The following is a 14888-nucleotide window of genomic DNA, read 5'->3' on the forward strand; positions in this document are numbered from 1 at the left end:
GGGCCTGACTTGTGCCTTTATCTCAGAGACAGCTGTTAGTTAAAGTTACTGCCCTTGCATGACAGACACTGATAATTGGAATTAAAGAGGGTGGCTTGATGGGATCTGTGCCAGATAATTCAGCAGCAAAATAGACCCCCATCTAGGTGTCGTGTGACACTGAATCCCCTGCAGACCAAGTACTCCCAGAACTTAAGTCTCTGCCTTATCCCAAGAAGAGATCATTGGTCAGGCTGGAATGTTTATTTGAGCTGTGATCAGCAATGCAGAATAAGGTAATTTTTAAAAAAAAATATTCTTTCATGGGACGTGGGCATCACTGGCTAGGCCAGCATTTATTGCCCGTCCCTAATTACCGTTGAGAAGGTGGTGGTGAGCCACCTTCTTGAACTGCTGCAGCCCGTGAGGTGTAGGTACACCCACAGTGCTGTTAGTAAGGGAGTTCCAGGGTTTTGACATTGACGTTGTTGGAGGTAGTGAATGTTTAAGGTGATAGATGGAGTCCCAGTCAAGAGGGCTGCCTTGTTCTGGATGGTGTCAAGCTTCTTGAGTGTTGTGGGAACTGCACTCATCCAGGCAAGTGGACAGTATTCTATCACACACAAAGATAAAAACAAAAAGCTAAAAGCTACTGCGGATGCTGGAAATCCAAAACAAAAACAGAATTACCTGGAAAAACTCAGCAAGTCAGGCAGCATCGGCGGAGAAGAAATCAGTTAACGTTTCGAGCCTTCATGGCCCTTCGGCAGAACTGCAGCATAGTTTCAACAAGGGAGAAATATAAATTGGTTTAAGGTGGGTGGGGGGGAGGGGAAGAGACACATTGAGGGTGTGGTGTGAGCAGATAATCAAAAGATGTCACAGACAAAAGGGTCAAAGAGGTGTTGAAGGTGGTGGTCTTTGTCTGAGAAAAGTGCTAATTAAGAATGGAAAACAGGATATTCAAAGTACAGCTCTAGTGGGGGTGGGGTGGAAAGACTAAAGGTTTTAGTTTTAGATTTAAAAATAATGGAAATAGGTGGGGAAAGAAGAATCTATATAAATTATTGAAAAAAAAGCGGGTGGGGGGAAAATAAACGGGGTGGGGATGGGGGGAGGGGGAGTTTAAGATCTAAAGTTGTTGAATTCAATATTCAGCCCAGAGGGCTGTAAAGTGCCTAGTCGGAAGATGAGGTGCTGTTCCTCCAGTTTGCGTTGGGCTTCACTGGAATCATCCACCGCCATTTCCGCCAACTCCAGCATGATGCCACCACCAAACACATCTTCCCTTCACCCCCCTTGACAGCATTCCGTAGGGATCGTTCCCTCCGGGACACCCTGGTCCACTCCTCCATCACCCCCTACTCCTCAACCCCCACTTATGGCACCTCCCCATGCCCACGCAGAAGATGCAACACCTGCCCCTTCACTTCCTCTCTCCTCACCGTCCAAGGGCCCAAACACTCCTTTCAAGTGAAGCAGCATTTCACTTGCATTTCCCCTAACTTAGTCTACTGCATTCGTTGCTCCCAATGCGGTCTCCTCTACATTGGAGAGACCAAACGCAAACTGGGCGACCGTTTTGCGGAACACCCGCGGTCTGTCCGCAAGAAAGACCCAAACCTCCCTGTCGCTTGCCATTTTAACACTCCACCCTGTTCTCTTGCCAACATGTCTGTCCTTGGCTTGCTGCATTGTTCCAGTGAAGCCCAACGCAAACTGGAGGAACAGCACCTCATCTTCCGACTAGGCACTTTACAGCCCTCTGGGCTGAATATTGAATTCAACAACTTTAGATCTTAAACTCCCCCTCCCCCCATCCCCACCCCGTTTCTTTTCCCCCCCCCCCCACCCGCTTTTTTTTTCAATAATTTATATAGATTCTTCTTTCCCCACCTATTTCCATTATTTTTAAATCTAAAACTAAAACCTTTAGTCTTTCCACCCCACCCCCACTAGAGCTGTACTTTGAATATCCTGTTTTCCATTCTTAATTAGCACTTTTCTCAGACAAAGACCACCACCTTCAACACCTCTTTGATCCTTTTGTCTGTGATATCTTTTGATTATCTGCTCACACCACACCCTCAATGTGTCTCTTCCCCCCCCCCCCCCCCCCCCCCCCCACCCACCTTAAACCAATTTATATTTCTCCCTTGTTGAAACTATGCTGCAGTTCTGCCGAAGGGCCATGAAGGCTCGAAACGTTAACTGATTTCTTCTCCGCCGATGCTGCCAGACTTGCTGAGTTTTTCCAGGTAATTCTGTTTTTGTTTAGTATTCTATCACACTCCTGACTTTTGCCTTGTAGATGCTATACATGCTTTGGGGAGTCAGGAAGTGAGTTACTCGCTGCAGGATTCCTAGCCTCTCAACTACTCATGCAGCCACAGTATTGATATGGCTGGTCCAGTTCAGTTTCTGTTTCTGGTGAGCGGTAACCCTAGGATGTTGATAGTGGTGGGAGTCAATGATGGTAATGCCACTGAATTTCAGAGCATTCAGTAATGTGAAGGAGATGGTACTTTGCTTGGTCACAATGCTATTTTGAGAGTAATGTCTGCACTCGAACTCTCCCTGAATGACTCCCCTTTTGTGTTTCCTAGATTGCGATGAGCCAAGTGCACTGCTGGTTCTAGCAGAGGAAGAGCTGGTAGCCATCGATTTGAAGACCCCTTCATGGCCAGTGATTCAGTCGCCATATCTGATACCTCTCCATTGCTCAGCCATCACCTGCTCCCACCATGTCTCCAACATTCCCATTAAACTCTGGGAGAGAATAATTGCTGCTGGTAACAAGCAGACCACTCACTACTCCACCAAGGTACAGCTCCAAAACACAGTCTCTGGGGAGTAGGAGATTGCATTTGAATAAAGAAAAACAGGGCCATTTAAGTGAAGACCCTCGCTGAAATTACAAGATGATTTCAGTGGGTGTTGCAGGCAGTTTCTAACTCCTGATCAAGTGTCACACTCATGAGCAGCAGCTCATTCATGTCAATGCGCTTCACAGATGTATAGTCAGAATTTGACACCCACCCACATTAGGAGGTATTGAATATTACAGATGTCCAAAAGGTTACTCAGAAGTAGCGTCTTAAATGAGGAGAAAGAAGAGGTGGGGGAATTTCTGAAAATTAAGGATGCACAAGTGGCCAGAATTTGTGTGAAGATGAGGGCAAAATCTTATGTAAACAGCAGGTATTGGAGTGTTACTGTGCAATGCCTCCTCCTTGACATATTACAGTGTCTGTGTAACCTGCCTGTCACTCGGCATTCTTTACAGTTCTGCATTGAGTGCTTTTAACCTCTATCAGCAGTATTGATGTGATTTTCTAAAGTTGTTAAACTTGCAAGTGAAGATCTGGAGGCTGTGATGGCCCAACTTGTTGTATTCCTTAAATACACACGGATCCCAGACAGGTTTCACCTGTAATTCAGGTGGATCCGGGGCTGGGGGGTTTGGTTGTGGTGTTGCTTAGAAAGAATCGGTAACATTCCTGATACTGAACCCTTTGCAGAGGATCCTGTTGGAGGGGAGAGTATGTTGGGGGGGAAAAGCAAGACTGAGTTTGTAGGTTTCTGCAGGATTGTGTTTAGCTGTCATCCATCCTTCCATAATTGAATTAATCTGTTGAACGCTGAAGGACCGTTTGTGGCACTGAACATAGCACCACCTCCCGTCAGCACCTGAACTGCTTTGGGACATTTGCAGGTGCAGGAGAGAAGACTTAGTTGTCAAATACTCAGGCAAAGAGGCCTCTGCTGGTAAGGGAAGGCACTGCATACATGTTGAAGGCACAGTTTATTCTCTCTACATACTTACTGGTGCTGGCAGCTTTGAATCGGGCACTTGCATAGATACTTATAGTTTGTGTTTTGAAGTGACCGGTAATGTGTTGTCTCCACAGCCGTGGCCTATCGATGGAGGGTACAGCACTGCCCCTGAGCCCCCACAAAGAGACCTGCTCCTCACTGGGTAAGGACATTCAGTCTTTAAACCTCTCTCAGCTTCAGTCTGGTGATAGGTGCTTGATTCGTAACTGAGATTGTGATAGGCATCTCATTTCCCAAAGTTCTTTACATAATGAATTCCTCCGAAGCTCAGACATTGTTGTGTAAACAAATGCAGCAGCCAGTTTGCACACAGCAAATTCCCAAAGAGCAAGTGAGAGGAGTGACTAGATGAGAGAGGAATAAGAAACTGGAAAATACATTTGAAATTACATTTGAAACATTGAAATTTTTATGTTGCTCATGGTACAATTATTATTTTTTAATGAGCTGGAGAGGATAAGAGGACAGTGCAGAGCCTGCCAGAAAACATGCTGGCACACTGGGAGGAGCACAGATCCCAATCTCAATCCAGCATTCTCTCTCAACTTGACTCAAATCACACTTAAAGGGAGAGGGTGCAAAACTGAAAGTGAGACAGAGAGACAATGCTGATACTAGGAGAGAGCGAGTGTGTGACATTGGGAGAAAGAGGGTTGACTAGTAGGAGAGAGAGAGGGAGGGGCGAGGGTGGAAGAGGGAGTAGTGGGGTGGGGAGAGATTTTGAGTGTTTCTCCTGACAGTCATTGCTGTGTAGCAATTGGGTGTGCCTGCACTTGCAGTACACAACACAATGGCCTCTGAGCAGTTACTGAGTGGAGAGTTGGCAGTTGTATTTGTGAGTAGAAGCATATGAGGAGGAATCCCCAAGTCTTACAGGGTTGTTGATAGCTTCTCGGTGGCTCTGTAGATGCTGGGACAGCCTTGGTTCTATCAGCAAGGTGAAAGAGTAGAGATCTGGAGCTCTGCTGTGGAGACAGCACAGGATATGTGGCCCTGAAATGGATGGCACAAATCTTGCTGATGGTGACAGGCAATGAGTTTGTGTCTGAGCTGTAACTTTTCAATGTATTCCCAGTGATCACTGTTCCACAGCAAAGAGCAGTGTAGGATTCATTCAGTGATCTCAGCTCACTGCTTCTGATCTCCTTTCTGTTTCCCCTTGACAGGCACGAAGATGGGACAGTCCGTTTCTGGGATGCTTCTGGAGTGTGCTTGAAGCCTCTTTACAAACTCAGCACAGTCAGTGTGTTTGTCACAGATGCAGATCACAACGACAACCTGAATCAGTCCGGGGAGGATGAGTGGCCGCCCCTGCGGAAGGTAAGTAGCTGTACGACGGTGTTGGCACACGGAGTTTGTGCAAGTGGTGATTGGCAGCACCACAACAAAGATCTGGACCTGCTTGTGCAGGGGTTGTGGATTTAGGGGAGAGGGGACCCGGATATGCTTCAGGCAGAACACCACCTGGTAACCTGCAATTCACCACACAACCCTGGGACTGGAGTGTGTTTTTACTGACCCGTTTGTTTTGGATGTGGTTATAGCAAATATCAGGCATGGTGCAGCACAGTACTGTGCGAGACTGGGAGACAGGAACCAGAAGCTTGACGAAAGGCCCATACTGAGAGAATGCAGGAAGACGAGGTGAATAGCAAAGTAGTGCTGATGCAGAAATGCTTATCTAGTCAATTTTGCTGGAAAGTTGTTAAGCCTTTGAACAGTGCAGTGTCAGTCTTGATTCAGTGTTAGAATTCTTGTCTCTCTATCAGAGGTCGTGCGTTCAAGCCCCACTCTTAAACATGTAATCCAGGCTAACACGCTAGTGCAGTGCTGAGGAAGTGCTGCACTGTCAGAACTGCCTTATTTGAATCAGGTGTTAAATCAAGGCCCAATCTGCCCATTCCTGCTATTATTGTTTAAAAACAAAGCATTGTCCCAGTGTCTAAACCAACGCACTCCCTCCACCAAATTTAGATTGCATGATCTTCAATTTCATTCTTAACGAGATATTTGCCCAGTTTGTTTTAGGAGTTAATGGCAGCCAGATCTGGATGGCAGGCTGTTCCACACCTCTGCAATCTGATGGGTTTGAGCATCAACTCAAGTTGCCAATTATTGTGTATTCGTTTTAAGATCAGAGTTTTGATCAAATCTACTTAAATCTGCTATCTGTGAATTCCTGGGTCACTGAAATCTCTTTAAAATTCGGTTAACCCATCCTTCTAATTTTGATATTAGACCCAGAGTTATTGTCATCAGTTTCCAGTTCTTGTGATGGTGAGAATGCCAAATGGAATCTCTTTCCCCAATCAAGCGACAGTATTTTAGACTGAAGGGGACCTGCACCGAGAGATCAGCTCTCACTGGGAGTCTAAACCAGGACTGATCCACAGTAGTTTAATGGAGGGTTTGCACTGACTCCACTCTGCAGTAGGGCTGTTACAGATGGCTTTCCTTTTCACATCGTGTTCCTACAGGTGGGCTCTTTTGATCCGTACAGTGATGACCCCAGGCTGGGAATCCAGAAGATTCACTTGTGCAAGTATAGCAGTCATTTGACGGTGGCTGGCACTGCAGGACAGGTGGGTTCTGGAACATTGTGGTTTGAAACCTTTCAGTGAGAAGCCCTGAACATAAAAAAACCCCTACTGGATCACCCTGTGAATTACTGGCACCCTCCCAGGGACAGCGAGATTCTGATAGTATTAGTTAGTCAAAGAGAAACCACGCTATAACAGCAGAAAACGTGAATTATGTAATGTAACAAATACTGACTCATAGATGATTACAGCACAGAAAGAGGCCATTCGGCCCATCGTGTCTGCGACGGTCAACAAAGATCTGATTAATCCCATTTTCCAGCGCTTGGCCCATAGCCCTGGAGGCTATGGCAATGCAAATGAATATCTAAATATTTCTTAAATGTTATGAGAGTTTCTGACTCAACCACCCTTTCAGGCAGCGAGTTCCAGACTCCCACCACCCTCTGGGTGAAAAAAAATTTTCCTCAGCTCCCTCTTAGCCTTCTACCTCGTGCCTTAAATCTATGCCCCCTGGTTATTGACCCCTCTACTAATGGAAAAAGTGCCTTCCTATCCACCCTATCTATGTCTCTCATAATCTGATACACCTCTATCAGGTCCACTCTCAACCTTTGCTGCTCCAATGAAAACAACCCCAGCCTATCCAATCTTTCCTCATAGCTCAGACCCTCCAGCCCAGGCAGCACTCTGGTAAATCTCCTCTGCACCCTCTCCAGTGCAATCACATCCTTCCTATAATGTGATGACCAGAACTGCACGCAGTACTCCAGTTGTGGCCCAACCAGCATTTTATACAGTTCCAGCATAACCTCCCTGCTCTTGCCTTTAATAGTCGAGGCATAGAATACGAGTATCCCATATGCCTTCTTGACCACCTTATCTACCTGGCCTGCTATCTTCAGGGTTCTATGCATATGCACACCAAGGTCCCTGATTTTCAGTACTTTCCAGGGTCCTACCATTCAGAGTGTAGTTCCTTGCTTTGTTAGCCCTCCCCAAGTGCGTTACCTCACACTTCTCTGGGTTGAATTCCATTTGTCACTGCTCTGCCCACCTGACCGGTCCATTGATATCCTCCTGCAGTTTACAGCTATCCTCCTCACTATTTACCACCCTACCAATTTTCGTGTCATCCGTGATCTTCTTGATCATACCCCCTACATTTAAGTCCAAATCAATTTATGTACACCACAAACAGCAAGGTCCCCAGCACCGAGCCCTGTGGAACCTCACTGGAAACAGACGTCCAGTCACAGAAACATCCCTTTACCATTACCCTCTGCTTCCTGCGTCTCAGCCAAATTTGGACCCAATGTGCCACTTTGCTTTGGATCCCATGGGCTCTTACTTTCTTGGCCAGTCTGCCATGAGGGGTCCTATCAAAAGCCTTGCTACAGTCCATGTAGACCACATCAACCCCATTACCCTCACCAACACTCCTGGTTACCTCCTCAAAAAATTTGATCAAATTTGTCAAACACGACCTTCCCTTAACAAATCCATGCTGACTATCCCTGATTAATCTGTGTCTCTCCAAATGCAGATATATTCTATCCCTCAGAATTCTTTCTAGTAATTCTTTCCCCCCCGACCCCCACCTGCCGACTAAAATAGGTATAAAATTCTGTGATTCTAAAGATTTCTTAAAATACTGCTACATGTGCCCAGTGAATCTCTGAAGAGCTTGAGTACCTTACTATATAGGCATAGCAGCAGGAATATCACTGGAGTCAGCATCTTGTTTATAGCTGCAGATCAAGATGTTGGAGACAGTGGTTCCCTTGTTCATACACTGGGCTCCCTGTGTTAATGCTATTGATCCCTCATTTCTTCATGGCAGGTTTTGGTGTTGGAGCTGAATGATGAGGCTGCTGACCAGGAGGTGGCCTGTACGCTTGTTGACATCTTGCAGGATCAGGATACATTTAAGTGGAAAGGCCACGAGCGTCTGAATCCGCGTGAGGAGCCCGTCCATTTCCCCGCAGGCTTCCAGCCCTTTGTCCTGGTGCAGTGTCAGCCCCCAGCTGTCGTCACGTCACTTGCCGTGCATTCGGAGTGGAAACTGGTGACTTTCGGCACAAGTCACGGCTTTGGGCTCTATGACTACCAGCAAAAACGCACTGTCGTGGTGAGGTCAGTTAAGAGATTGTCCAATTGGTTGTGGTCAAGGCCAGTTTGGTCAGATCAAGGATTGTCCATTCAGTCTAGCTTCTGATGTATGCAAGTCCAGATTGTTGGTCAGAGTTTTTCAAACCAATTCTGGACATCTGCAGCAATTTCCCCACATTAGTTTATTTCTGTTGTGCTCTGTGTGGCACATCTAAGATTACAGTTTCATAGTCTACAGCCCAGAAAGAGGTCATTCAACTAAACAGGTCCATACCAGTGTTTATACTCTACGCGAGTCTCATCCTATCAACATACATATTTCTATTCCTTTTTCCCTTGTACTTATCTAACTCTCCCTTAAATGTAGATACATAGATATGCTATTCACCTCAAATTGCTCGGTGTGATAGTGAGTTCCACATTCTCACCACTCTCTGGGTAAAAAAAAGTTTCTTCTGAACTCCCAATTGGATTTATTAGTGACTGTTTTTTATTTATGACTCCGAGTTTTATCTCACTGTAAATGGAAATATCTCTACATATAATTTGTGCCTTAACTGACAATTAAACTTTTCATAGAAAGCTGGGCATAATATTTGGGAAAATATGCAGGAGGCAGCCACTCAATCATTTTGAGCCAGTTTTACCATTCAATGAGGTCATGACTGATCTATATCTTAACTCAGTCCAGCGTTCTTGGTTCCATATACTTTTATATTCTTGTCTAGCAAAAGGCAGCTCACCACCACCTTCTCAAGGGCAATTAAGAATGGGCAATAAACGCTGGCCTAGCCAGCGATGCCCATAACCCCATGAACGAATTAAAATAAAAGCAAAAATCTAGCAATCCAAGATTTAAAATTATTAATTGAGCTCTAGCATCTGTTGTTATTTTTTTGTGGGCGAGAGTTCCACACTTCTAACATCTTTATGTGAAGAATTTTCTAACTTCTCTCCTGAATGGCTTGGCTCTGAATTTTAAGATATTGTTGCTGTGTCCCATACTCCCCACCAGTGGGAAAATTTCCCCTCTCTTTACCCTATACATTCCTTTCAAAATTCTAAAATCTTCCATCAAATAACCCCTTCACCTTCTTTATTCAAGGGAAAGCTTGCCTAGTTTCTGTCATCTCTCCTCATTCTCTAATCCTTGGAATTCTGCCAGCAATTCCCATGGGCAGAACTGGCAAGTTTTATGATGAATTCTCCTCTGTGTCCCACTTTTTGTAGTTTCTCTCAGACTTTGTAGAAAGTGGGACACAGAATCTGAGAGAAACTCGAAAGTGGAACAGTTTTTCTCTGGAACTCTATGCCCCACATCTTAGAGTTCCATAATATAGGGCTCACGCAAAAGGACATCACTGGCAGGGAAATTATAACATAATACAAATTCCTAATAATAAAAGAAATCAAGTACTGTAAAGATTTATTCTATCCTCAAGCACTTAGACTGAGCAGGTGATCATCCTGGGACCAACTCCTCTCCACAGCTCATTTATCTACAGGATCATTTGAGGAGCTCACTGCCCACTCTTATTGATTTGGCTTCAGACACAGGGCTGAGGTTTAAATGAGGCAGAGTACATACTTCTGATCAGCAGGGACCACCACCCTACAAGATGGGGACACATCCTGCATCCAGAGGAAATTTCAAATGTTGTTCAGTGCTCTCATAAGAGATTACCTACAGAGTTTTAGATGGATATGCATTGGTAATAGATTACCGCAGGGAAGCAGAACCCAATATCAGCAATAAGCATTCTCCGGGCAGATACAGTATGGGTTAGATACAGAGTAAAGTTCCCTCTATACTGTCCCCATCAAATACTCCCAGGACAGGTACAACACAGGGTTAGATACAGAGTAAAGCTCCCTCTACACTGTCCCCATCAAACACTCCTAGGACAGGCACAGCATGGGGTTAGATACAGAGTAAAGCTCCCTCTACACTGTCCCCATCAAACACTCCTAGGACAGGCACAGCACTGGGGAGACATTTGCTAGGTCTTCCTGCTGTGTAACTGATGTGCATTTGGCTGCAGTATGTTTATTTGAGAATGTTTTGAGCTTGTCTTATTCTACCTCTGTAGGTGTACACTGCACCCCAGTGACCAGCTGGCCCTCGAAGGGCCCCTCTCGAGAGTAAAGTCAATTAAGAAATCATTGCGACATTCATTCCGTCGGATTCGGGGGACCAGGGCGTCTGGGAGGAAGCGAACAGTACCCGGAAACAATGCTGCTAAGGTAAGGGGGCTCTTAGGTCTGAAAAATAAAACGGTGGTGCAGTACAGTTCTGAAGGGGAAAGATGACAGAGTGCTTGCATGGTGAGTGGGTGGGGAGATACTTGAGTGCTGTGTGGGGCAGTGGGGAATGATCATGGTCCAGTTTGATTCACCTGCTAGTGGGTTAATGTTGCATTCTGATAAGATGTGAAAATTGTGCTTTTTGGCACTTAATACTCTGTGCCTGCACCTGGAGTGCTTGATGAGGACAGTGTGGAGGGAGCTCTACTCAGAAACACAGAAATGTTACAGCGCAGAAGGAGGCCATTCAGCCCATCGTCTCTGCACCAGCTCTCCAAATGAGCAGTTCCCTAATGCCATCCTCCTGTCTTCTCCATGTAACACTGCACATTCTTCCTTTGCAGATAACTGTCTAATCCCCTTTTGAATGCTTCATCGAACCTGCCTCCACCACATTCTCAGGCAATGCATTCCAGACCTTAACCACTCGCTGTGTGAAAAAGATTTTCCTCATGTCGCTGTTGCTTCTTTTACCAATTACTTTAAATCTATGCCTCTCATTCTTGATCCTTTCATGAATGAGAACAGTTTCTCCCAGTCTACTCTGTCCAGACACCTCATGATTTTGAATACTTCTATCAAATCTCCTCTCAGCCACCTTTGCTCCAAAGAAAATGATCCTAACTTCTCCAAAATCTGATTTCAGAACTGAAGTTCCTCATCGATGGAACCATTCTCGCGCACACTCTCCACCTTCACGTTGTTCCTAAAGTGTGGCACCCAGAACTGGATGCAACACTCCACCTGGAGCCAAACTAGTGTCCTACACAAGTTCAACATAACCTCCTTGCTCTTGTACTCTATGCCCCTATTAATAAAGCCAAGGCTACTGTATAGTATGCTTTATTAACCGCGCTCTCAGCCTGTCATGCCACCTTCAATGACTTATGCCCGTATATTCTCAGATCCCTCTGCTCCTGCACCCCCTTTAGAATTGTACCCTCTATTTTATATTGTCTCTTCCTTTTCTTCCTATCAAAATGAATTACTTCACATTTCTCCGCATTGAACTTCATCTGCCGCCTGTCCACCCATTCCACCAACTTGTCTATGTCCTTTTGAAGTATCCTCCTCACAGTTCACAATGCTTTCAAGTTTTGTATCATATACAAACTTTGAAATTATGCCCTGTACACCAAGATCTAGGTATCAGGGAGCGCAAGGGTCCCAGGATGGACCTCTGGGGGACTCCACTGCAAACCTTCCTCCAGTCCAAAAACCATCCAGTAACCACTATTGTTTCCTGTCACTCAGCTAATTTCATATCCATGTAGTTGCTGTCCTTTTGTTCCATGAGCTATAATTTTTGTTACGACCTGGCAGCTGGTAAAGTGGAGTTATTTAAAAATCCCAGAGGGAAACTTTAAACAACTGTCATAACCTATATTTTTAAGTGGTATGTTTGAGATGCAACTCTAAATTCAGGAATCAGACCACCAGTTCTCAAAAGGTTTTATATTAAACTAAATGAAACATTTTGTTAATTTACACAAGTTAAATATATACACATGGCTAGAAATTGCTACTAATCATAACTTTTAACAAATTCCCAAACTAATCTCCATTAAGGCAACAGCAACAAATAGACTTAACCAGACACCAGGCAAAGCATTTTCACCTTACAAATTCAAAATGAGGTTCTTTCCACTTTGGTTCCTGTGGAGACAGTTGTAGGCTTACAGCTGCTTTTGCCTCTGCCCTGCACACACACAACTGCTGTCAGTTGTATTCAGCACATCTGGTTGAATGTAAATTCTCACTGTATCACCAGCCTCTTTGAACTCCACCTCTTTTAATAGTAGAACCCCTTTCATAGTACCGATTTTATTAGTAATGTAAACGTTGCTTGGACTCTGCTAGCTAGGTGCCAGATTTCACCCCACTTCTTGAATGCTCTATTCAAAAAATGTAAATGCACTCTACCTCTCTTACATCTCAAAACTAGTACACATCAAAGCACCCAGACTAGTTGGCTTTAATCCAATTAAGACACACCCACAGACTAACCTTTTATTTTAAAAGAAAAATATTTTCCAATAATATTATATACATTAATAGCTTCATGACACTTTGTTCACAAGTCTGTTGCTTAGCACTGCATAAAGTGCCTTTTGGAAGACTATGTACACCACATCAACAGCATTACCCTCATCAACCCTCTCTGTTACCTCTTCAAAAAACACTCCAAGTTAGTTAATCATGATTTTTCCTAAGACATTCATGCTAGTTTTCCTTAATTATTTGTAATTTGTCCTGTGACTCTTAATTTAATCCAGAAATATTATTTCTAGAAGTTTCCTTACCACCGAAGTTAAACTGACTGGCCTGTAGTTGCTGAGCTTACTATTACACCCTTGTTCAAAAAGGTGTGCAACATTTGCAATTCTCCAGTCCTCTGACACTACCCCTGAGACTAAGGAAGACTGAAAAATTATGACCAGTGCCTCTGCAATTTCCATACTCACTTCCCTCAGTATTCTTGGATGCATCTCATCTGATTCTAGTTTCTTATTTATTTTAAGTACAGACAGCCAATCCAGTACCACCTCCTTATCTATTTCAAGCCCTTCTAGTTTCTGAATTATGTCGTCTTTTACCATGGCCTGGGTAGCATCTTCTTCCTTGGTAAAGACAGATACAAAGTATAAATTTAATACATCGGCCATGCCCCCTGTGTAAATCCCCTTTTTGGTCCCTAATTGGCCCCACTCTTGCTTTTGCTATTTATAGCCTATAGAAGACTTTTGGATTCCCTATTACGTTAGCTGCCAGTCTCTTTTCATACTCCTCTTTGTTTCTCTTATTTGCTTATTACCTTCACCTCTGAACCTTCTATATTCAGCCTAGTTCTCAATTGTATTTTCTACCTGACATCTGTCATAAACACATTTTTTCTTTATCGTAATTTCTATGTCATGCAGGGAACTCTGGTTTTGTTTGCCCTACCTTTCCCTTTCAAGAGAATATACCTTGACTGTGCCCAAAGGTAGCCCATTGGTCAGCTAATGTTTTTCTCCCAACCTTTGTCTCTACGTTATTTGGCCCAGATCCATTCTTACCCCATTGTAGTTAGTACACCATATCTAACCTTTGCTGTACCTGTCCTGGGAGTGTTTGATGGGGACAGTGTAGAGGGAGCTTTACTCTGTATCTAACCCCGTGCTGTACCTGTCCTGGGAGTGTTTGATGGGGACAGTGTAGAGGGAGCTTTACTCTGTATCTAACCCCGTGCTGTATCTGTCCTGGGGGTGTTTGATGGGGACAGTGTAGAGGGAACTTTATTTTTATCTAACTTGTGTTGTGCCTGTGCTGGGAATATTTAATAATTCTGTTCCAGCTGTGGATTAGACAGGAGCATAGAGGGCAGGATAAAGCAAAAAAGGGAAACCTACGTCAGATACTGAGAGCTCCTACTTCAGAAAGTTTAGAGGAGTGTAGAAAGTGTAAGGTGAAATTAAAAAGGTAATTAGGAAAGCAAAGAGGGCATGAAAGAATATTGGAAAATAAAGTAGAATCCAAATATGTTTTATAAATGCATAAAGAGCAAGGGGATTAATCAAGGATAATCAACCTTGATTTATGTAGGGGAGGTCATAATCTGATTATTGATTTAACTTTTTGGCGAGTTAACAAGAAGGGTCATGAGGATCGTGTGTTTGATGTGTAGATCATATGAATTTTAGCAGGGCTTTTAATGTGATCCCATAAAGCAGACTGTTCAGAAAAGTAGGAACCCATGGGATCCAAGGAAAGATGGTAAATCAGATCCAAAATTAGTCAGAGGTAGGAAGCAAAGGGTAAAGGAGGATGTGTGTTTTTGTGCCGTAAATTTCTGATTCTTTTTTGAGCAGAATGTGAACTGTTAGAAGGTGGAAGTGCTTTAAAAAGTCTGAAAATATTATTGTCGTTGTTCTCACGAGCTGCCAACATTTATTGTATTGTGTATAAAATAGCACTGCCTGTCCATATCGTTCAACCGGGTATAAAGCTCCAGCAGATGATGCCCATTACTTGCTGGATGAGAGCTTGAAGCTCACTTCCTTCTAAATGAGCAGAGCTGGATGGGATAGCAGGAAAGCTGGTGGTGAATAAAGGTTACTGTCTCTCGATTCTGGG

At 44.1% G+C, this 14888-nt stretch overlaps 1 protein-coding gene across 4 annotated transcripts in view; it reads left to right on the forward strand.

The window, feature by feature from the left end:
- Window positions 1-14888, forward strand: part of llgl2 (LLGL scribble cell polarity complex component 2) — a 144400-nt gene that overhangs the window by 102474 nt on the left and 27038 nt on the right. For all 4 annotated transcript variants that reach the window (XM_078570640.1, XM_078570639.1, XM_078570642.1 and 1 more), the window contains 6 exons: window positions 2586-2803; window positions 3891-3958; window positions 4983-5136; window positions 6294-6398; window positions 8200-8492; window positions 10559-10712. In XM_078570640.1, coding sequence (XP_078426766.1) covers window positions 2586-2803; window positions 3891-3958; window positions 4983-5136; window positions 6294-6398; window positions 8200-8492; window positions 10559-10712 — 992 coding nt within the window. The remainder of the gene's footprint in view (window positions 1-2585; window positions 2804-3890; window positions 3959-4982; window positions 5137-6293; window positions 6399-8199; window positions 8493-10558; window positions 10713-14888) is intronic.

This window comes from Cetorhinus maximus, chromosome 24 (genome assembly GCF_964194155.1).
Source record: "Cetorhinus maximus chromosome 24, sCetMax3.hap1.1, whole genome shotgun sequence".
NCBI classification, from domain to species: domain Eukaryota; kingdom Metazoa; phylum Chordata; class Chondrichthyes; order Lamniformes; family Cetorhinidae; genus Cetorhinus; species Cetorhinus maximus.